Genomic DNA, 22,607 nt, shown 5'->3' on the forward strand with positions numbered 1-22,607 from the left:
CAGTGACATTTCCTCGTCCCGCTCCATTTGAAGTCGAGCTTTTTTATTACAGGTGTATTTTAAATCTGCCCTGTGTGAAGATAAGAAATTCTGTTTATCTGCAGCTCGCGGATAAATAAAAAGGGAACATCGTCTGCAGCGACTGCTTCAATCATCGCAGCCATTACACTAAGCAGATTAACACAGATGAAAATATAACACGTTGTCAAATAATGGAATCACTCTTATTGACACTGGGCCCGAAATCTCAAAATCTTAATGACGATCATCGGTCCATTAACGACGGCGAGGATTTACGCCTCGTATTAGCTACAAAATCACTTCCATCTTCAAAAGATGTTTATGTAATCAAGTTTTTGCTTTTCAGAAACTTCTTACGCTCAGATTAAATGGAGGGGACTTAGCACCATTTCCTTCAGTGGCACATTGTAGCAGTGACCTGAAAATATTTGGGCATTTACAGTGTAACTATTTAAACACTGGTCAGGGTTCAAAGGTAATTTAAACATCATCAGGGGATTTTCATCAGGGGATTTGATCTTGTTCAGTCCATGGTGATGCCAGGTCTCTCTCTCCCGTCATGGCTGCTATCACAGGCATCTGTGAGCTGAAGTGACAGATCTGGGAAGTTTGTATTCCCCTGTGGTGTTTTTATTTTGCTGTTCAGGGTTGCGTTAGCCGACATTTTAAAAGAAGTCGTGGGTCAGTCTCACGTCTCAGAGGAAGCATGTCCGAGGTTGAGGGCACTGTGTGAGATCGGGGGAGACTCAATGACGAAGGAACTCGAGACGAATTTTAACTGAGGAGAATCTCGAGAATGAACAAAAATTTAAATTTACAGTTAGGTGAACTAGTAGTAAAAAAAGGTGACAGTGCACTTTCAACAAAAAAGTTTAAGACAGCTCAATTACTAACATTTAATACACAAAAGATCCTTTTACAGTGAACTCATATGATAATAATAACAATAATATTAAGAGTAATAATACTTTGTTTATATGTTTAAAGCTTGGGTAGCACAGTGGTGCAGCAGGTAGTTTGGATGTCACACAGCTCCAGGGTCCAGGTGTTGTGGGTTTGAGCCTCGCTCCAGTAACTGTTTGTGTTCTCTGCATGATTTTAGTCGATCAAGAGACCAGTCAACTGCTTTGTGAAAGGAGAATGAAGTTTAGGTTTTGAATTGAGAAAAAGGTAACAAGGAAAAAGATGTCACATCCCGAACCCGTGCTGTCAGAAATCAGCTTTAAGAGAGCGCATTATACTCTGATAGAAAACTACAACAAGAAGCAAGTTCTTTTTTAAAGATTTACTTGAAGAGTTGTGTTTCATTTGACCGCTCTATTTTGGTCGTGTGTGTGTGTGTGGTGTGGTGGTTATCCTTGTGCTGTGTGGACAGTGGGACTCCATCTCCACAGCTCTGTGAGGGCTCTGTCTCAGGTGGGGGATGCAGTAAACTCTCAGGCCTCTCACTGGTCTCTAGACCTTGAGTCTCTCTGTGGCGTCTTATCAGCAGAGCAGCCTGTTACTGATGAGCTGCTGCAGTCGTTCTGCACCTCTCCTCTCAGCCATCCCTTCATTTTTCTCCAGAGAAACAATAGAGTGTCGCTCTCAGCTGTTTCCTCATCTGAACCTGGACAGCACCGGCAAGGACATCTTTCTCTCTCTCTCTCTCTGTCTGTCTGTCTCTATCTGTCTCAGTTTCTCTTTTTTTTATTCTCTTTCTCCCCACATTACTCTTTCATTCACTCTGTTTTGTCTCTATATCTTCCTTGTTCTCCATCTGTTTTCAAATGATCTCTCTCTCCCTCTCTCTGTGTCTCTGTTTCACCCATTTAACACTCTTTCCCTTTCATGTGTTTGCTTTCATTTTTAGTTTGTTTCCTGCGGGTGTGTTTTTTGCTGTAGCCCCTTTTACATCACACAGAATCACTGGCCTGTGATTGGTTGTTTTCCATGACTCTCTCCCGTCAGAGTGGAGGTTTCTTGGCGTCGATGGCTGTGAAGGGCACCAGACCCTCTCTTGCGAGGCGGTAGCTTGTTTCTCTGCTTCCTCCGTGACAGTCTTGCGCATAAATACAACACTTCTACATAATTATCTGCCTAACAGAACACAATAGGAACCCAGTGGGGAGGAGTTTTTAATTGCTCTCTGCCTCACTGTTAATAAGCATTTCCTGACACTCCTGGGCGAGCGAGCGGCTGGCAATTCAAACAGCGGAGTGAGAGGCGCGCTTGGTGGTAATGCACAAGAGCAATTAATTTTGTGGATTAGGGGCTTGTAAGCACTGATCTGTGGAGCGAATCAGAGACGATATCACAGAGCTGAGCCAAAACCCTGCCAAGCCCTCCGTGCCCGTGTCACCGCCGCCTGAAACGCTCCGTTTATCTCCACCAGCTTTGCGTGGCTTCAAACGGAGACAGGAAGTACAAAGCTCTTTTGCCCACCTGCCTTTCTGGACCCTGCTCAGAATTGATTGGACTGATTTACCCTACTCTGGAGCCCACGGCTTAAACCGCCTCCTCCAGCAGTGCTAGGAACAGCCTCTTACTCACTGTTCACCCAAACAAGCAGGGGGCAGGCTGTGGTTCGATTCCCAGCTCAGCCATAAACACTACACTTTGTGTCCTTGGACAAGACTCCTAACACTGGAGACTCATATCCAAGTGACTCAAAACTCTTTTCTGACTCATATTAAACTTAATTTGGATGTGCCTCTTAGTGAGACAATATTTGACTTACATCCCAAGAACTCAAGCCTTGAATCAGACTCACATCCCAGTGATTCAAAACGTGATTCAGACTCACTTTCGATTCGATTCAGACTGACGTAAGTGACTCATGTCCTAGTTACTCAATTATTGACTCAGATTCACATCCCAGTGATTTAAGACTCCACTTAGACACATCCCACCAACTTAAAACTCTGTTCAGACTAATATCTTTGTTTAGAAACCAATAAAAATTCTGGTGACTAATCAACTCTGACATACATCTCAGTGACTCAAAAAGCTGGATTCAAAACTCCTCTTGGACTCACTTCCCAACAATTTAAGACTCAGTTCTGACTCATATCCCAGTGACTCAAGACTTACTCACATTCCTGTGATTTGTGACTCAATCGGGATTTATATCCCTGTGAATCAAATGTGACTCAGAGTCACTTGAAATAACTAATGAACGTGTGTCTGTGACAATTATTGTTGTGTCCTGTTTGGAGGAAAAGAGAAACAACCTGATAATAGAGAAAAGTGAATTAAATATAAATGTAAATAATTTTTAAAAAAATGTGTTTATTTTAAATTGAAATCAAATCAATTTGACGGTGTTAGCTCCAGCCCCGTGGTGTCTTTAGGAGTCGAGTAGTGTGTAGTTTGTTTACCTGCAGGTCAGAACACCCTGGTCAGCTCGGAGCTCTGAGTGTGAGCAGGTTATGAACAGTCTGTTTGTTTTTAGAGCTCTGTTTGCTGGAGGACTCTGGTGATAAAGAATGTGGGTCAGCGTTGTGGTCAGAACACAGCAGGGTCACACTGTGGTCAAGTACCAAGCCAAAGGACATGAGGGTCATTGAAGGTGTAAAAAAAATAATACATCCATCCAAGTATTGAAATCAGTTTTGGAGGATTGTAACTAACCATAATAATATTCACACAGACTGATATCTCCTATTCTAGTGTATAGAGCGTGTGTTGAGTGCTAGATCCCATTATGTGAAGATGATTGAAGGAATAGAACTATGCAATTTGACAACATGGTCACAAATAAAGCCACAATCATGCAAAACAAAATGAAATATGATCCTGGAAGTGTTAAAGGATCGACAGTGAATAGATGTCATGATGAAGGACGTGACTGAGGTGTAACTGCGAGAGGAATAAAGAGTTTGATGACATTCTCCTCAGTTGGCCAAATTAAATCCAGTTCATTTGCTGAAATTGAAATTCACAGCTGAATCCTAAAGGTTCTCTCTGCATCTCACTGTGGTGCCGCTATTAATACTACGCTATGAAAGGATCTAATATTAAAACAGCTCTCTGTCTCATCTCATGCACTATATATTCTCCTGCAACTCATCACAGGTCAATCATAAAGTCAGAGTTATTTACGACGAGGCATCAGCGCTCATATCCCAGAGATTCAGCTCTAAATCTGAGCGTCCTCATGTCTCGGGAGGTCAGTCCTAACTGTTCCCAGTGTGTGATCATGCAGTTCAGGTCATAAACGGACAAAATGAGGATGAGGATGAGATGAAGATGTAGCTTTATTTCCTGCTCCATATGAATTGACTTATTTTTGCTGCTACAGTGACATTAATTAAGGTGGAACTGACTCTATATTCGGGACTCTAAAACTGCATGAAAGTAAACACAGAATAAAAGTGCTACAAAACTAAACAGCTCCAGTTCCAAATGAGTCTCTGTGGGAATTCAAACAGTGAATAAAAACTTACAGACGAGTTAAATTTCAGTCACCAACAAGTTACAGTCGATTCTTACTCAAACACACCGTTCCACCTTAAAAGAGGCAGAGCTTTTGAACCTAAATGCACCAGAGAGAACAGCAGTTCCCCACAATCTTAGACGTTGCCTTTAAGGGGAAATATCACTGCTGCATTAAGGTCTTGCCCAGGGCATAGGATGGTGATGTTGTCTGAGCTGGGAATGGAACTATAGGCTGTAATGTGTTTTTGTATGTGTGTGTGTGTGTGTGTGTGTGTGTGTGTGTTGGTGTTGGGGGTAGGGAGTTTAGTTGATTTACTGAGGTCTGGTTGGCTCTCTGGATATTTAAATGTGCCTGGTCATTAAAGTGTGTGTGTGTGTGTGTTACAGGTGACCTGCTGCGGTCCGGTCGGATCTCTGGACTCTCGGTTAATGGTGGCTGGTCATCCTGGAGCTCATGGACTCAGTGCAGCAGAGACTGTAGCTCAGGGATCCGCAGCCGAAAGAGAACCTGCACTAACCCCAAACCCAAATATGGTGGGACGGCATGTCTCGGACCACCACAGGAGTTCCAGGAGTGTAACACCACCCCCTGCCCAGGTACACTCACACACACACACACACACACACACACACACACACACACAGTCACATCTACACTAACATTTACACACACTGTTAATGCACGGGGAGGAGCAGGGGGAGGGTTGGTGTGTGAAACTGAAAGTGTGGGAATGTGCACCATTTCCAGAGTGTGCTCCTGCTTTGTGCCTATGATTCCAGGTAGGCACCATATCCACCCTGATCAGGATGTAGCACTTTTAGGTTTTTAAAGATGAATGAATGAATGAATGGTGGGCGGCACGGTGGTGCAGCAGGTAGTGTCGCAGTCACACAGCTCCAGGGACCTGGAGGTTGTGGGTTCGATTCCCGCTCCGGGTGACTGTCTGTGAGGAGTTGGTGTGTTCTCCTTGTGTCTGCGTCGGTTTCCTCCGGGTGCTCCGGTTTCCTCCCACAGTCCAAAAACACATGTTGGTAGGTTGATTTGGCAACTCCAAAGTGTCCGTAGGTGTGAATGTGTGTGTCTGTGTTGCCCTGTGAAGGACTGGCGCCCGCTCCAGGGTGTATTCCTGCCTTGCGCCCAATGATTCCAGGTGGGCTCTGGACCCACCGTGACCCTGAACTGGATAAGCGGTTACAGAGAATGAATGAATGAATGTAAATATGGCAAGTGAGGAGTATGAGAATTCCCTGCAGTGATGATATGAACACGTCTCATTTTACCGTGGGGTCTCGGAGGTAATGTGTATGTGTTGAGCGCTGATGAACAATAACGACAGTAAGTACAGCCCACTTTCATATATCACACATATATTAGACCGTAAACGACAATTGCCGCTGTTTGAAGGTGCAAAGACCCTCATTTATCGGCGGAAATGAAGAGAACTCCCCCCCCGGCATCCTTGCTTGTAATCACATTTAAGGCTAATTATTGAGCCTGCGACTCGGAGGCAGGTTTGTGTCGTCTGAAAAATTTCGACAGCGCAGTCTCCCTTGCTCTGATTCAGCGGGAGGAGGGAGGGAGCCTAATTAAACGAGTGGAGGGAGTGATACTGGAAGGAAATGTGCTTTCTAAATGGAAATCCGCTGCCTTAGTATAAAACGACACCTGGCAGAAGGCAGACAATGAGGAATTTCATTTAGAATCATTATTAATCAAATGCAAACCTGCCAAACCTGGGATCCGCTCACCACACGCCATCCATCATCATCTGTGCTGACACACGGAAAAGACTGCGCTCTTGGGCCAACAGGAACGTCCCCATTGAACAGCTAGCGAGAGTAAATCAAACAAAAAAGAGGATAAAGCCAAAGGCCACACCCAAAATTGAGGTCAAAAGTTGATTTCTTTTGCTTAAAGACGATGTATCCCTTCTCTTTTCCACAGTGGAACACAGTTCTGTTTCTTAATGAAACGTCTGTGACCTGCTTTGGTCCAAACCCCACAGCAGTGTTCTCCCCCTGTGTAAACAGCCCTGTTCAGAACGCCCGCTTTCAGCACCTGTTCCTTTAAATGATAATGAGCTGCTCACTGTTTACCCTGACCCTGAGCGCACAGCAGTGAGGAGCGAGGAGCAGAAGCTCTGGTTTTTAGCCGTTTTCGCTCGGTTCTCTTTCTTCTTTGTTAGCATTGTGTCTGTTTTGTTGCCTCTCAGATTAACACAGGTCAAGCGCTGTGATTGGATAGACTCAGATAAGAGGGTGGGGCAATTCTAAAATCTCTGCACTTGACATCAGAAGTGGAGCAGAATCAGAACGACTCGTTTTATCCCATGTTTTCTGACTTGGGTAGCACACAGAAAACTGTCCGGGTGGGTCTTGTTTCACAGTGTGTGGGTTGGTGGGCTCCAGATTCACACCTTAATGTGAATATGCACCAAACAAATAAAAACTGACATAAAATAAAAGTTTATTCTTTAGTAAAATTATTCAAACTTGCAGGTGGTGCGTGTACGGAGAGGGATTGCAGAAATGATTAACTATAAATTAAAATATTCTACAAAAAAGGGCAGTTTTTAATTATTCTTATTTGTGAGGTCACAGAATCTTGGAAATAAGGCCAAGCATTTGATGCTCCACATATAAAAGAAGGCACTTTGAGTGTTGAAGGCAAATATACTCAGTGGATTCACTATGAACTTTTACAGAGGATTTCTTTTCTTTATTGAAAAGGAAAAGTGAAAATCAAATGTTCCTCTTAGAATTTCAAGAGACAGGAAACTTTTGTTGGACACAGAACACGAGCGGCCGCGCTATTAGAACTCGGCTCCTCGTGTTTGAAGGCATGTGGCCCAGCTGGGACTCGAACTGTGACAGGCTTTTTGGGGAAAAAAAAAAACCTCAGACCTTTATTGTATTTTGAAAGAAAGAAAAGACACAGAGAGAGAGAGAGAGAGAGTGAGAGTGAAGAGAGAGAGAGAGAGAGAGAGAGAGAGAGAGAGAGAGAGACTGGTGGCAGCCGGGAAACCTCCCTTTTACTCTCTCTCTCTCTCTCTCTCTCTCTCTCTCTCTCTCTCTCTCTCTTGCTCTCTCTCTCTCTCTCTCTCTCACTCTCTCTCTCTCTCTCTCTCTCTCTCTCTCTCTCTGTGAAAGAAATGAATCTTTCTTCCTGGCTGTGGCTCTGGGCTCAGATGGAATGATCCGTCATATGGCGGCAGAAATTGACTGATCTGTCACTTTCCGATAGAGAAATTACAGCGGGGATGACAAAACCCCACAGAGAAGTTCAATTACGCCCCGCTCTTCGCTCCCAACTCTTTAAAAGCGCCTCTAAAAAGACAGCTTTCTCTCCCTCGCTCGTAATAAAGTGAGAAGAGCGTCCGCTCTGGATCCATCGTACTCTTCATCTGGAGAGTGGATGTTTTTCTCGAACGGAGAAGACTTCATGCGCTCCCCCAGCCTCCTGTGCTCCACGCTGAGGGAATAAAAAACACCTCTGCGCTTCTCAGGAACTCAAGCTCTGAACTGCTGCTGGGACATCTGTGGCATAAAGGCCTCGGGGTTAGTGCTCGGCCTTGGGACTGATCCCTGTTAGATCCCCGGGACCAGCGGGACAAACGGTGGAGTTGGAGAGCGAGGGAGCAGCACATCGTCTTCCCTCAGCATCCACTGTTAAGGTGCCCTTGAGCAAGACAATGAACCCCCAGTGACATATTTACTGTCAGCTGAAAGTTTTTAAAGGAACAGGGATCAAAGAAAATAACAAATTCTTTAAGAAAATAATATTGATTCATGTGATTATTATTTGTCACACACCCCCTGTAAAGTGCAGCTATGTAGTTGCTCTGTGGTCCATGAATGAACACATCTGTGCTCCATGGGCCTGGCCTATGTCAGTGTGTGTGTGTGTGTGTGTGTGTGTGTGTGTGTTGTGATCTGATGGTGTGTGCGAGGGTGAATAGGTGAATGAATGTGTTTACACTCAGTTAATTAGAGCTCAGAGTGTTTTGCTGCAGTCGTTAACTCTGCAGTCGCGGACTGTCTCCGAGAATTCACTGCTCATTTTCACTAGAGAGAGAGAGAGAGAGAGAGAGAGAGAGAGAGAGAGAGAGAGACGGGTTGGGGATAGACAGCACAGAACCAGAGTGGGAGAGAGGGAACCAAAGAGAATGAGAGAGAGGGAGAGAGATATTGATGGTTAATTAGCGCTGGGGTCAGGGGCAGAACGACTGAGACACAAGCTGAGACTGTGCTCGACAAACTAAGAGCTCACCATCATTTATTTACATACACACAGATAAACAGACAGACAGACAGACAGACAGACAGACAGGATCTATTAAACCTGAGCTCTCTACCGCTGTCGAATTAATCAGACTTTCTTTATTGCACCTTTAACCACACCTACAGAGTCAAGTGTGTTTCACACGTTCAGCTTTACACTGTCTCTCTCTCTCTCTCTTTCTCCTTCTTTCTCTATCTCTCTCTCTCTCTCTCTCACTCCTTCTCTCCCTCTCTCCTTTTCTCTTTTATCTTCTTCCTTTTCTGTCCCTCTCTCTCCTTGTTTTCCCTTTCTTTCTCTCACCATCCCTCTCCTTTTATTTTTCTGCAAATTCTCCTCACTCTTCTCCCTCCTATGCTCCCCTCTTTCTCTCTCTCTCTTCATCTACACTCACTCATTCTCTCTTTTCCCTTTCCCTTTCTCTCTCTCTCTCAGTGGACGGTAGTTGGTCCTGTTGGTCTCCTTGGTCCAAATGTTCGGTGACGTGTGGCGGAGGCCATTACATTCGGACTCGGACGTGCAGTAACCCGCCGCCGGCGTACGGAGGTGACATCTGCCTGGGCCTCCACACCGAGGAGGCTCTCTGCAACACACAGCCCTGTCCAGGTACTGAACCTTTCTCAGTCTAAAGTGTTTGGACACCTGCTCATCTACACGATCTTCTGGGACCCAGCGTTCCCTCTCTTTGCTGCAGTAACAGCATCTGCTGGGAAGGATTTACACTAGGTCAGAGGTTCCCAAAGTGGGGGGCATGCCACCTAGGAGGAGCGCAGAGGTATTGCAGGGAACACAGCAAAGAAAAAGAATAATGATTCCATTCTAATGGGGATTTATCACTTCTTTCTGTTCAAAAAGACACTGCCGTTTTGTGTGAATTACAATGTTTCACAGTGGGGGGCTCAAAAATATCCTGATTTACAAAAGGCAGGCACTGCAGAAAACGTTTGGGAACCACTGCACTAGGCGTTGGAACATTGTTGTCAGGATTTGATGCCATTCAGGCGTATACAAAATAGTGAGGTAATGTGAGGATGTAATCCCAGTGGTATATGATGGAGCTTCATGACTCCAAAGAAGTCATGGAGGGGGGATTTGTACCTCTACAGGAGACTCTTAGCATTGAGCATGTTGACCTTAGTCTCATGTGCAGCTCCTTCCCATGAGCCTGTCCCATGTGGTTCAAGCTTTTCAGACCATCAACACCTGCACCTTACATTTTTAGAACTGTCTTATTCTATGTGGTGTCTACAAACATTTGGACACATTCATAGCTCATGCTCACACACACATTGTTGCTCTCTAATGAAATAACTTGTATCTCCAAATATTGACTTAACTATCAATGATAATCAACAAAAAAAAGATTATTTTAGAGCATTTCTATTGGTCCATTCATCATGAAATGAAGCACTAAATTAAAGATCCACAAAAAATTGTGATACATGTTTTTCTATGGGGAGAGATGATATGCAAAATATATTTTCACACACAAATAAAAAATGTAATTCATGTTGTGCAACTGCCACCCGCTTTCCTTCGTTCAGAGCCATGTCAAACACGAACACACACTGCATCCAAATGTAGGGAAATAGAACTCATACCTGCTCTGTTTACCCACCGAGAAACACACTAAACTTATTTAGAAAAACATGAGTGCTCTTGTTCTCTCACGAACAGTGAAATTACACACCTTCACGGCCCCCAGTCAGCCCCCACTTCAGCCCTAACACCCTGCAGATCGACAGGACACACACAACCACACACACACACATAGGTATAGTCAGGTGTGTGGTGGATAGGGAGGGAGAGAGGGAGGGAGGAAAAAGAATAAGAGAATGAGCAAGTTAGAGCCTGAAGTAAAGTGTGTGGGGAGTAAGTCCAGTATTCAAATGTCAGTCCATCCATTAGTCCAGGCCAAAGAGAAGCTACAGAATGACCTTTTATTAGCTGTGTTCGCCTCTACCTGTCACACCATTCATTACCATCACACACACACACAGAAAGGTAGAGAAGAATACTAATGAGAAGGTGTGTGTATGTGTGTGAGTGTGTGCGGGGAGTCGGTCGGTCTGAGAGATCAACCACAGGCGTCCTTTGTTAGCGGCTGTTCACTTCCACATAGGGCAACAATTACAACAACATACAGCTTTCAGAAGACAACTACGCAACCCGTGTGTTTACTCTGTTCGTGCAAAATGGGCCGCAGTGCAGAAAGGACAAACAAACTGTAAACAAGCCACTAAATCACACATACTCCTGAAAGTACCTCGCAGACATCAGAGACCCTTTCATTTGTTCAGTTTCTGGACAAACAGACCATTAAGGCTGAGAAATTCAAAATGTAGGGTGCACCCTCCTAGTGGGGAGTGAAGGAATTGCAAAGAGGGACCTGTGAGTGGTCATAGAGCAAGAAATAAATATTAAACAACTGCAGTAATGTTTTATATATATGTTCATATTCAGATATTTGCTTATTTTATATTATTCATGTCATTATTGCTTTGTTTTAATTTTCATAATAAAAAGTCTGAACAGCCAAGATGGACCAAGCATCAGGTGAGAAATATAGCCCCATGTGGTTTAGTTGCTGATGGACCCCTTGGTGAGGAGAGAAAGCCCCCCGGAGCTGAAATAAGGAGATTAGATCCTCTCTAGAGTCTACTCCAGACTCAGCACTGCAGAAACTGCACTATGTACCAGTTGGTATAGGGTAGGAAACTACAACCCCCCTCGCTCCCTCCCTCCCCTTGATGGTTAAAGAGAATTACACTCTGCAACTGTAGGGGGAGCCCAGGAGCAAAAATACAGAATCTCACCTGGTGTTACTTTAATAATTCATAGTCATTTGACCTGTTGAGGGCATTACTGTGGGAAACATCCAGCTGATGCTTTGTTGGATAAATACGTCTGTGTTTCAGCTCATTATCTTGATTTATGAAATGGTATAAATAATTACCCTAGTGAACGTATCAGGACCTGAAAGTGGTGTATGGAAAAATGGCAATAACAGTGTGTTGTTGTTGTGTTTGTGTAGAGAGTTGGTCGGAGTGGTCAGAGTGGTCTCACTGCGACTCGTCGGGGGTTCAGTCTCGGCTCCGTCACTGTGAGGTCGTCTTCCCCATGGGAAACCAGTGCACAGGAAACAGCAGCGAGACCAGGGCCTGTCTCACTGAGTCCAACTACATCCCGGGTATATACACCAACACACACACCACAAACTATATACATACACTCTCCATAAAAAGGTACAGTGAACATACATTAAGGTAATATAGGTACAAACAGTGTAATGTATCTTTAAAGGTACAGCAGTGGTGTTAAAGTCCAGTTGTGTTCCCTAAAGGTTCATTACGTTCTCTTTTCCAGATGGAGAGGGGGATGTGTGTAATATTTCATAAAATAAAAGAACATAATATAGATTCTGTGGATGAAATGGGGCGTATGAAATCAACACAATTCTAAAATCTACAGTTAATCTAGAATATGGTACCATTATGCTCCCTAACTGAAAGTACACAAATGGACCATCACTGTGACAGTTTGTGACACAAAGAAGGGCCATTCTTTTGCTAAGGAATGTACAAAAAAGACACACACACACACTGACTCAAACCACACAGCAGGGTGTGTATTGACTGCATTACAAACAAGTATCTCCTCATATTGACAGGCAGTAATGCGAGACACACCACAGCATCGATCTCCGTGTCACTGGGCTAATTAACGGCTCATCCTCATCCACATTTAAGCACCCTAATGGAAGGAGTGCATAGCAGAATATGATTTCTGACATTTACGTTCATAAAAAAAACAGGAAATCTCAGATAGAATCAGTATTAATGTCTATATACACTGCACAGTTTGAGAAGGCCTCTCATCTGGTACAAACACACACACACAGGGTCAGAGAGTGTGATATATGATGTGCCACATAAAACAAATGGCTTCATAGCTTTATACAGTGCATAGTATGATGAACTGCACTTATCAGCAGGACTTTAACTAGCCTGAGGATACTTTGAAAAAAAGCCCAGTCCTGAAGATCCACAATAATGAAAGTAGCTTTATCACTTACTTTCTCTGTCCGTGTTTTTTTATTCCGAGCCACGGTTATGCAGCTAGAGCAGATGGGAAAGCTAAGGCATGCAGACACACGCTGTAATATGAGAGCGCTAAAGTCCTTCAAGGACAAAAAAAGGCTAAAAATAAGGGGTGGTTTGCAGAGAGTAGGGCTGGTATTTGTGGAGTCCAGTAAAATAAATACACATTCGAATGTAGAAAATGTCTGTTTGAGTGTTGAAAGTCACTGCTGTGGCTCTTTATTATTATTCTCATGAACACTGACTGGGACATTGCTAACGTTGCAGATGATTTATAAATTTATGTGGTTTTAAAGTTTAACAGTAAACTTGCTTTCAATGTGACTTGGGTCCAATGACTTGGGTCACTGTCAGTGAGGAGGGTGGTGTGTTCTCTCTGTGTCTGTGTGGGTTTCCTCCGGGTGAGTGTGAGGAGTGTGGTGTGTTCTCCCTGTGTCCGCGTGGGTTTCCTCCGGGTGCTCCGGTTTCCTCCCACGGTCCAAAAACACACGTTGGTAGGTGGATTGGTGACTCCAAAGTGTCTGTAGGTGTGAGTGTGTGTGTGAGTGAATGTGTGAGTGTGTGTCACCCTGCGAAGGACTGGCGCCCCCTCCAGGGTGTATTCCCGCCTTGGGCCCAATGATTCCGGATAGGCTCTGGACCCACCGCGACCCTGAACGGGATAAGCGCTTACAGACAACTAATGAATGAATTAATGCATGACATTGCCCACAGGTGTGAGTGTGTGAACGACTGGGTGAGTGTGTGAAAGTGTCCACAGGTGTGAGTGTGTGAACGACTGGGTGAGTGTGTGAAAGTGTCCACAGGTGTGAGAGTGACTGGGTGACTGTGTGTGAAACCTCGTGATGGATTGGTGCCTTGCGTACAATGATTCTGGTTGGGTTCTGAGCCATCCGCAACCATAAACTGGATGAATTGACTGCAGAAAATAATGAATGAATAGTACCTTTGTAATTCAGAGAATCCAGTCAAATTTGGGCAGAAAATGTACAAAATCAAAATGATTTTCCACCACTTCATTTCAGCATTTCATTTTTTTCACAGAAATAAAAATATAGGCATGGTACCGCCTACAGAACAACTTCATTGCTTGTAATTGCGTCTGAAATATCAGCTCTGCAATCTCCAGCAGTGCCACATTTATTATTAAGTGCTTGGCTCTGTTTTACCACTCTAACACTTTGTGTTTGTACCTTTCTCTCCTCAGAGATTTCTGTGGCACACTCCAGTCATGAGGACAGACATTGTGGCGGTAATGATTTATTCAGTGTCTCTCACACACTTCTACTCACACTTCTACAGCTCACCACACTCAAGGGGGGCATATGAGACCCATTTTACTGTTCTGTAATAATCGTGGTTTTTTTTTTTTTTTTTTTTTTTTTTTTTACTTTTTTAAAATATATTTTTCTGAGTAATAATCACAGATTTCCTCTTTACTGATGCAATGCAGACCCCTGAGCTCTTAACTATGCCCTTTGATCTGATCTTTTATTATTAGTATTCTCATCAAACAGTGGTCTAGACAGTGAAAGCATGATACTGAAAGCATTATGAGTGTATAAACTCCCCAGAATGGCCAAAGGGCTAATATTCATAAAGGCATACAGGTCAGATATTGTCATTTTGCTACAAACTGTAGTCATACTACTCTTCAATGTTAGGAAAAAGTAGTTGTATTTTTACGTTTGCACCAAAAAGTGGCAAAACACTATTTATTAAATTGATTTTGTGATCATTTGCTACTTGTTGTTTTTTATAAAGTTCAACTCACATGAGATCACATATTCGAACCAGTTTATGCTCCACAGAGCGGGTCCCCCCCACAAGGGACTGCCCTGTTTGAAATGGGTTTAGTATCGCCAATGAGGCCTCCCTCTCCCCCATCTTTCCACACTGTTCAATCATCTGTCGGCAGCTGTGCCAGATCTGGGCAGTGTGTGTTCTCCTCTGATGCGTAAAGCTCATCACTGGAGTTGCTTTATCTGCAGTTCAAAAATGTTGATTGGCTTCCCATGTCTCAAAGGAAGCATTTGTTGGCCTCCCAAAGCTGGTGGCACTGTGTGCAGTCGGGGGAAACAATGGAGAAAACAGCCAATTTCTCCTATGAGAGGATGTTTTCCCCCTGTTTTCCACAGTGGAACACAGTTCTGGTTCGTAATGAAACGTCTGTGACGTGCTTTGGTCAAAACCCCACAAGCCCCACAGCAGTGTTCTCCCCCGGTGTAAACAGCCAGTGTTAGCCAGGTCCTCACATTAATGTGAACAGGCACTGAACAAGGGGCTTTTTCATAATGTGTCTCCTTTTATTTTTCAAACATTGATGACTTTAGACATTATACTTGGTGTTATGTTTGGTTTCAGCAATGCTCTCTTTTCCGGTTTTAGACTTTAACGTCTTCCACATGATCGCTGTGGGTTTGAGCAGCTCTATTCTGGGCTGTCTGGTCACTTTACTCGTCTACACCTACTGCCAGAGGTACCAGCAGCAATCCCATGATGCAACAGTCATCCACCCTATCTCTGCTGCTCCCCTCAATACCAGCATCACCAACCACATCAACAAACTGGACAAATACGATTCGGTGGAAGCTATTAAGGTCAGTAAACTCATCTGCAGTGCTTTAAAAATAGTGTTTAGACTCATAGCTCTAGAGTCTGCCACTTGCTGTGTGTGTAGATGTGTCCTGTTTCTGTCTGAATACACTCATTTACTCATACACTGCTTTCTCATAAGTGATGAGCTAACTGTCGACACTCAGGGAGGATTAGCTCGTGAAAAGGAAAACAAGGAGCATGTGTCTGCGGCTGTGTCTTTAAAGCGAGAGCTAATTCTCTGTGACTATTGTTTATGAATGGAGCTCATTATCATCAGTTTGCGATTTGAAATGAGGGGCTCCTTTGACACAGATGTAGCTGGATGAAGGCAGAGTGATTATAAAAGCAGCTCCTGAGTGCAGTCAACAGAACAATTAAGGCTCGCTTCGCCTCGAGTCGGGGCTAATTAGAGGAAGAGCTCACCCTTGCTGCAGGTTCAGAGATACTGGTATGAAGATACATGCATTTTTCTATCAGAATTATCACTCCAGTGAACTACAGACACAAAGAGTGAGGGAACAAAGGAGCCTAGCAGTCACAAAAGCCCGTGTAGAGATGGGAAAATGATGTGTGGATTTAATTTTCATAAACTCTTCCACTGCCACTGACAAAACACTGTCACACAACGTTATGAAGCCAACGGCTGGACAGCTGCTCTTTCACCACTGTCTGTCTTCTGGACTGAAGGGAATTTATCAGGACCTCCTGTTCTTCTGGGAAGGCTTAACACCAGACTTTGCAACATTGCAGTGAGGATTTGATGACTTTGGCATGAGCTGGTGGTGTTTGTGATCCAAAACTAATCCAACATCGGTGCTGCACCTCAGTAAAGCCTTTGTGGCTAAATGCACTCAAATCCTCACAGCAATGTTCCACCATCGAGTCCCTGCCCAGGATACAGGCAGTTACTGCAGTGAAGAGGAACACTCTCCTGATCTGTGACCTTGACTTCAGAGGAAACGCTGACTGAGTAGCTGTCTGCTATCTTTTGTCCATGTAGATTTTAGTGTTTAGATAATTCAAACTGAAAGTGTGAGTTTACAGAATTAACACACTGTGCACTGAGAGCTGCAGACATATGCTGTATATAGGTTTAGATCGATGGATTGATTGATTGATTGATTGATTGATTGACTGTTTATTTGTTTGTTTATTTGTTTGATTTATTAATTGATTGCTTCATTGATAAGAGAATATTGTGAGGAATGAGTTCAGTTTTACTAAGAGGCAGCATTATGACTTTCACAAATTATTGAGTGAGGATCAAGGAGTTGTGAGTTAGTTAGGAGTGAGATATAAGTTGGGAGAAAGTTGGGAGTTGATTGGGCATTAGGAGTAAGTTAGGAGTGAGATGGGAGTTAGATACAAGTTGGGAGCATGTTGGTAGTTAATTGGGAGTTAGGAGTAAATTGGGAGTTGATTGGGCATTAGGAGTAAGTTAGGATTAAATTGGGAGTTAGATATAAGTTGGGAGCAAGTTGGGAGTTAATTGGGAGTTAGGAGTAAGTTGGGAGTTGGTTGAACATTAAGAGTAAGTTGGGAGTTGGTTGGGAGTTAGTTCTGAAGTTATTTAGAAGGGAGTTCACTGAGAAGCGAGAAGTAATGAAGGTCATTCTGAGCCATTCTGAGTTTGTGTGTGTGTTTGTGTGTGTGTGATGTGTGTGTGTTGTGTGTGTGTGTGTTTGAGAGACCCTCTGAGGAGTGAAGAGCAGGAGGCTGGAGGTGTGGGGTGGACTTTTTGGCTTTTTGGGTTTTTTTATTTATTTTTTTTTGGACGTGACTGTGCTCCCTTCCTCTTTGCAGCCCGATGTGTCCGTGCTCTTGCCTTTGGATGACCACAGCATGCGCCAGGCTTTGTCCACTAACACTGGCGTGGCCCGAGGCCTGGAGATTTTCTACTAACTCTCCTCAGCACGTGTCCTCTCCTCTGCTCTGCTCTCGAGTCCCGTCTCCGTCCCCCCGTCTCCCTCGTGTACGTGTCCCAAAGTCCAGATAATTATTTCTCCATCACCCTCCATTTCCACCATTTCACAGAGCGGCAAAACAAGGTCTTAGCCACTGAAATCATCCTAAATATAGTCAGTGCATCAGCTATTTAAATGGGGTTGTATTAGTCTGAAGTCATTTATCTGGAGATAAGAGTGTGTTATTCCATGGGCAGATAGTTTTAGACGTTATTTCCTGAAAAGATAAAAATATCCACAATATTCTGTCAATGGAAGAAGTCACCCATTCCCTGAGGAACTCTGTAAACTCGGAAACTCGAGGCTCCCCTGGTGAGGGAAATGCCAAACTGGAGGAACAAGGTGGGCTTGGTCTTAAGCGTGAGATTGCCTCCAACCCAAACATACATTCTCAAGAGACCGCCATCAACTCACCAGAGGTGGTATGTGTGAGTTTCTCTCAAGGGTTCTTTAGAAAAGAAATGGATTCCTAAAGAACCCTGAACACTCTTTGCATGACTCTTTGCACAGTGAAAGGGTTCTTTAGATTGATAGACAATGTGCTGTAGATGGTTCTATTTAGCACCTTTTAGAAAAGGGTTCTGTGTGACTCCAAAAACGGTTCTTCTTTTAACAAGTGACATTGTAGCTACAGAAGAACTCTTTTTGCTTCAGTATAGAATGCTTTAGCACAATTTCCATGAACATCTTGCACTTTAATTGTGCAAAGGATTCTGCATAGAAACATTTTCTTTACTAAAGAACCGTTAAAGAACCATCATATTTAAGAGTGTAGAGTATCGTCCATCACGTACCACCTCTGGCAAGTCCACAGGGTGTGAGGTGCCCCCTCGCTTTAGGGCAAAGACTCCCTGTTTCTCCAGATTGGGCTTTCCCTCACCAGGGGATTCTTGAGTTTCTGAGTTTCAGATTTCCCTGGAGGTGCGGGGAGGATCCCCCCCCCCCCCATAACAATAATCTCAGAAAAAAAAAATCTCAGAATGAGAGAGAGAGACAGATACTGACCCAATTTGAGATGATTTCACTTTGCTAAGTTATCTGTTTTTGCAGTGAACTGAGGCTTGTGAGAAGGCAGTGTGGGGGTGTTTTTCTGCGTTGATAGCATTTGCTCGCACGTATTTTAGTGCATTATTCTTTGCATTTGTATGGCTTCTTCTTCTCTGTTTGCCACTTTTTCACATCAAAAATCTATGGCTTTTTTTTTGTTGCTATACAAAGTATACCATCTAACTACTCTGTTCATGCTGTACCCAGTGATAGTTCTGATATTTCTGGTTGAGTTTTCCTTCTAACTGATCAGTGTGGAGTAAAATAAATGTGTAGTGAATAATTTAAAGGAATTGTGGTGTAATCACAGTTTCTCATTGAGTTATTTCAATGAGATTTTATCCAGAATTCTCTAAAGCTTGTCCAGGTGCACAGCAAACTCAGATAAACACTGTAGTTAACAACCTGGGAGAAAGAGAAATTGTTGGGAGGATTTTCAGCACAAAATAAGGAACTATTCACTGTACATTAAACGGCTAAAGGCTGGTTCATACTTCTGTGAAGATTCAAACATCTGAGTCAAACATCAGTGTTCACACAAGTGAACATACTTTATGTGTAGAAGAGCGATGAAGAAGGAGGTCTAGGCTGAGTGGTACAGAGTGAGTGGATGAAGAAAAACACTGGACAAACAAAGATTACAATTATAGACTTTAGGTGAGGAGCTCCTGTGGCGATGTAACACCTGACACCCGTCCTCAACCTGCTCCACATTGTTTTGGCACAGGTTCAGGTCGAGTGTTGTTTGTCAATGCGTCATCGAGCCTTTGTGTGCTCTGCTTTACCCATGATTGTTTTTTGTTTTTTTGTGTCACGATGCAAAGACGTTTCTGTGCAGAAGTGTAAACCAGCCCTAACATGCACTATATCAGCACTGGATTAGTGTAAAATCACTTTAGGTTTAACCTGTGGACTGTCAGTAGAGGGTTCACAGCAGCTGCAGCTTCACATTTTCATTTTGATGCCTCAGCCGCTCAAGATTTGGCCATTTCTCATAACCCCAGTTCATATGACATTTTGTAATGGAACATCTTTTATTTGTGTTGTATGCTTTGCCTGTTTCAGCCACCTGTTGAATGCTGTTTGAGAATGAATGCTTGTTCTTTGAGGTTAAGGGGTGGTTTCCTAAACACGGATTAACCCTAGTCTTCCTTTCAATGTAAAACACAATTCAAAATGCTGTGTAGTCCAGGACTAGGCCTAATTCTTGTCTGGGGAAACCACTCATAAGAGTCCAAAAGATCCAAAAGAAACTTCACTTACGAAGCCCTTTCCTCTCATTCCACAGGCTTTCAACAAGAACAACTTGATGCTGGAGGAAAGAAATAAGTACTTTAACCCTCAGCTCGCTGGAAAAACCTACACCAATGCCTACTTCACAGACGTCAACACCTACGATGACTATTAAGGCTGGATTTCTGAAGCCAGTGCTCCTTAATTGTTTGCAGTTTCAGAGCTGCAGGTCTTTTATGTTTCCACCTTTTTTATTCAGATTTTTTTTTTTTGCTTCGTGATTTTGTTATTTGACTTTTGTTTTTGTTTTCTTTTTTTTTCTTTTTTTTTTTTGGTGGGGCCATTTCAACATCGTCTATCAAAACTCTGAGACCTCCGCCATCTTCAAGCAAATGAGGACACTATCTCTGTTCTTCTGGACATTGTGCTACAAAATAAATAAATGAATAAATAAAGAAACAAACAGCTCTGAAAACTCTCGCAGACGAAGAGCGACAGACACCACGTCTCCAGGAGCTGGAGAAACGTTTTAAAAACTTTTAGAAAAGAAGGCGTTTTGATCCCTCTGTGACTCCTGTGAACTCTCTGGGAAAATACCTGACGTTTTGGGGAGAAACACTGGCGCTTTTGTTTGGTTTTTGTCTACATTTCTTTTTGTTTTTTGTTTTGTTTCTTGCATGACTTTCATCCGCTGTGTTCTTCATTCGTCCGCATGGTTCTTTGCGTTTCTGGACAGTTTTGTCTGCTTTGTTGAGTCGGCATCTTTCTGAGCTCCTGCATTAGTGCCCAGAATATACTCCGTGGCCACTTTATTGGAAACACTCGTAATAATCGTATAAACACACTGTATAAAAGTAGATTCCAGGGTGTTGCTCCAGTTCATTAGTCCTCCCGTCTTTCTCAGATTATCTTTAAATAAAATGTTGTTCTATGACAGTGAAGATGCCTAAATACATGGTCTCTATAAAAAAAAAACCTCCTAACACCAACAAGTAGTGTGGAGTAGAACCATGCAGCAACATTATCATGCAAACAATCACTGTCAGTTTTTTAACCACGTGTGAGGTGTATAAATAAGTTGTTAATCATAGTTGTATAACGTATAAATGTAATTAAAAAGGCTAACATTCCCACACTTTTTTGGCATTTTATGGTAACTGTTGTGTAGCATTAAAAATGACATTTATCATAAATGTAATTTAATAAAATTGAAGTATTAATACGCTACTTTCACAACCCACCATCTGTAAATCGTCTAAACCAGATTTCACACGTACTTTTGGATACAATATTATCCCCTGATGGAGCTCATAACGAATGAAGCAACCAATAAATTCTTCACTCGCCGATTTCACACTACTTCATTTTTAGGTTTTTTTTTTTTTTTTTTTTTTTTTTTTTAAATGAAAATTGTACACACAACATTTACCATAAAAAAACAAAAGTGTCAGAGAGTGTTTGAATCTTAAATTACAATTATACCCTACACACAAAATCTGCTAAAACTTATCGTACACCTATTAATTGAAAAAGCAACTGTTAAAGCGTCACAGGTAAGTTTAGAGTTATCCAGCATCTAAAAATATTCAAACAAGGGCAGCTCTGTGGTCAGTAACCATCACAGATGAACACAAACAGGACGGGGAACACAAACTGTGCATCAGCTACGGAGAGGTTTCCGATAAAGTGGCCAGGGAGTGTATTTTCCCATTTAAAATTTGAAAAAAAAAAAAGCAAAATGAAGAAGAAAAAAAGGGGCACGTCAGACAAAGAGATGTAGATACTTTGGTGTCTGGAGGAATGTGTTTTCTCGTGTGTCTCTTTCAGGCTTTGGTTCGGTCGAGTTATTAACAGTGGTCAGAATATCAGTGTTTCCGTTGTACAGATCCATTCGGCATTAAATGTGTGTCTGTGTAGCTTTTGTAGATCAAACTATTGGAAAGCAGTGTTAGTTCGCACCACTTTAACCCAGCCATTCTTCACCATGACCGTCATTTTAACACTCGGTGGTAAGAACAAAACAAGAGAGAGAGAATGTAACACTCCAGTTCCACATTAACAGCACCTTTTATATCTCTAATCCTTTGATAATTTGAATACTATGAGCATATTTTATGTTGTTCAGATGTTTCAAACTCCGAGAAGATGTCCTAAGGTCTTATTATTACGATTATTAGCAGTAGTAGTTTATTATTATTAATGAAGGGAAGCATTGTGTTCGTTCTTATTAAAGGGTCAATCAGTTCTCCATGGAAATAACCACTTGTAACAGAAATGAAATATCAAAGTGCTGGGATTTCTGTTTGTCTTTCAGATTTCTACTAATTGTTTTTTTACCGCAGACGTTCTGTTGGCTTGGTTTAATGTGCATAAATTAAAACTGCTTCGTTTACCTCACTGTTCTCAATGAGTACATTTACATACGCACTATTCGTGCAGATATTTTAGCAGTATACACTATGTTCATTTAATATGTTATGTCCAAAAAAAGACACCACAGTGCGTGGGATGCTATGGAGCAGCTGCACATGAACCTAAGTTCTCCAAGCCCAGTGCCATGTTGTGAAGAGGCCCCTTGAAAATTAAACATATTGATATGTTCTGAGGGCAGCATGGTGTCACTGCCCCCCCTGCCCCTGGGTCTCAGGGTCCTGGGTGGGATTCTCCCCAGATCCCTCATCGCTGTCTGTGAGGAGTGTGGTGTGTTCTCCTTGTGTCTGTGTGGGTTTCCTCCAGGTGACTGTCTGTGAGGAATGTGGTGTGTTCTCCCTGTGTCTGCGTGGGTTTCCTCTGGGTGACTGTCTGTGAGGAGTGTGGTGTGTTCTCTCTGTGTCTGCGTGGGTTTCCTCCGGGTGACTGTCTGTGAGGAATGTGGTGTGTTCTCCCTGTGTCTGCGTGGGTTTCCTCCGGGTGACTGTCTGTGAGGAGTGTTGTCCACAGGTGTAA

At 43.0% G+C, this 22,607-nt stretch overlaps 1 protein-coding gene across 2 annotated transcripts in view; it reads left to right on the forward strand.

Moving 5' to 3' along the window:
* The window catches only part of sema5a (sema domain, seven thrombospondin repeats (type 1 and type 1-like), transmembrane domain (TM) and short cytoplasmic domain, (semaphorin) 5A), a 158,113-nt gene extending 136,074 nt beyond the window's left edge, over positions 1 to 22,039 (forward strand). The window contains exons 17-23 of one of the 2 annotated variants that reach the window (XR_010803866.1): positions 4,828 to 5,037; positions 9,155 to 9,325; positions 11,754 to 11,909; positions 14,027 to 14,071; positions 15,208 to 15,419; positions 17,221 to 17,389; positions 19,717 to 19,843. Coding sequence is in view for 1 of the 2 variants with exons in the window: in XM_066676508.1 (XP_066532605.1) it covers positions 4,828 to 5,037; positions 9,155 to 9,325; positions 11,754 to 11,909; positions 14,027 to 14,071; positions 15,208 to 15,419; positions 19,717 to 19,836 (914 nt within the window). In the remaining variant the exon portion in view is untranslated. Of the gene's footprint in view, positions 1 to 4,827; positions 5,038 to 9,154; positions 9,326 to 11,753; positions 11,910 to 14,026; positions 14,072 to 15,207; positions 15,420 to 17,220; positions 17,390 to 19,716 lie in introns of both variants that reach the window. The other variant, XM_066676508.1, reaches the window with a different exon arrangement.
* Positions 22,040 to 22,607: the final 568 nt, after the last annotated feature.

The sequence above is a fragment of the Hoplias malabaricus genome, chromosome 1 (assembly GCF_029633855.1).
Source record: "Hoplias malabaricus isolate fHopMal1 chromosome 1, fHopMal1.hap1, whole genome shotgun sequence".
NCBI lineage: Eukaryota > Metazoa > Chordata > Actinopteri > Characiformes > Erythrinidae > Hoplias > Hoplias malabaricus.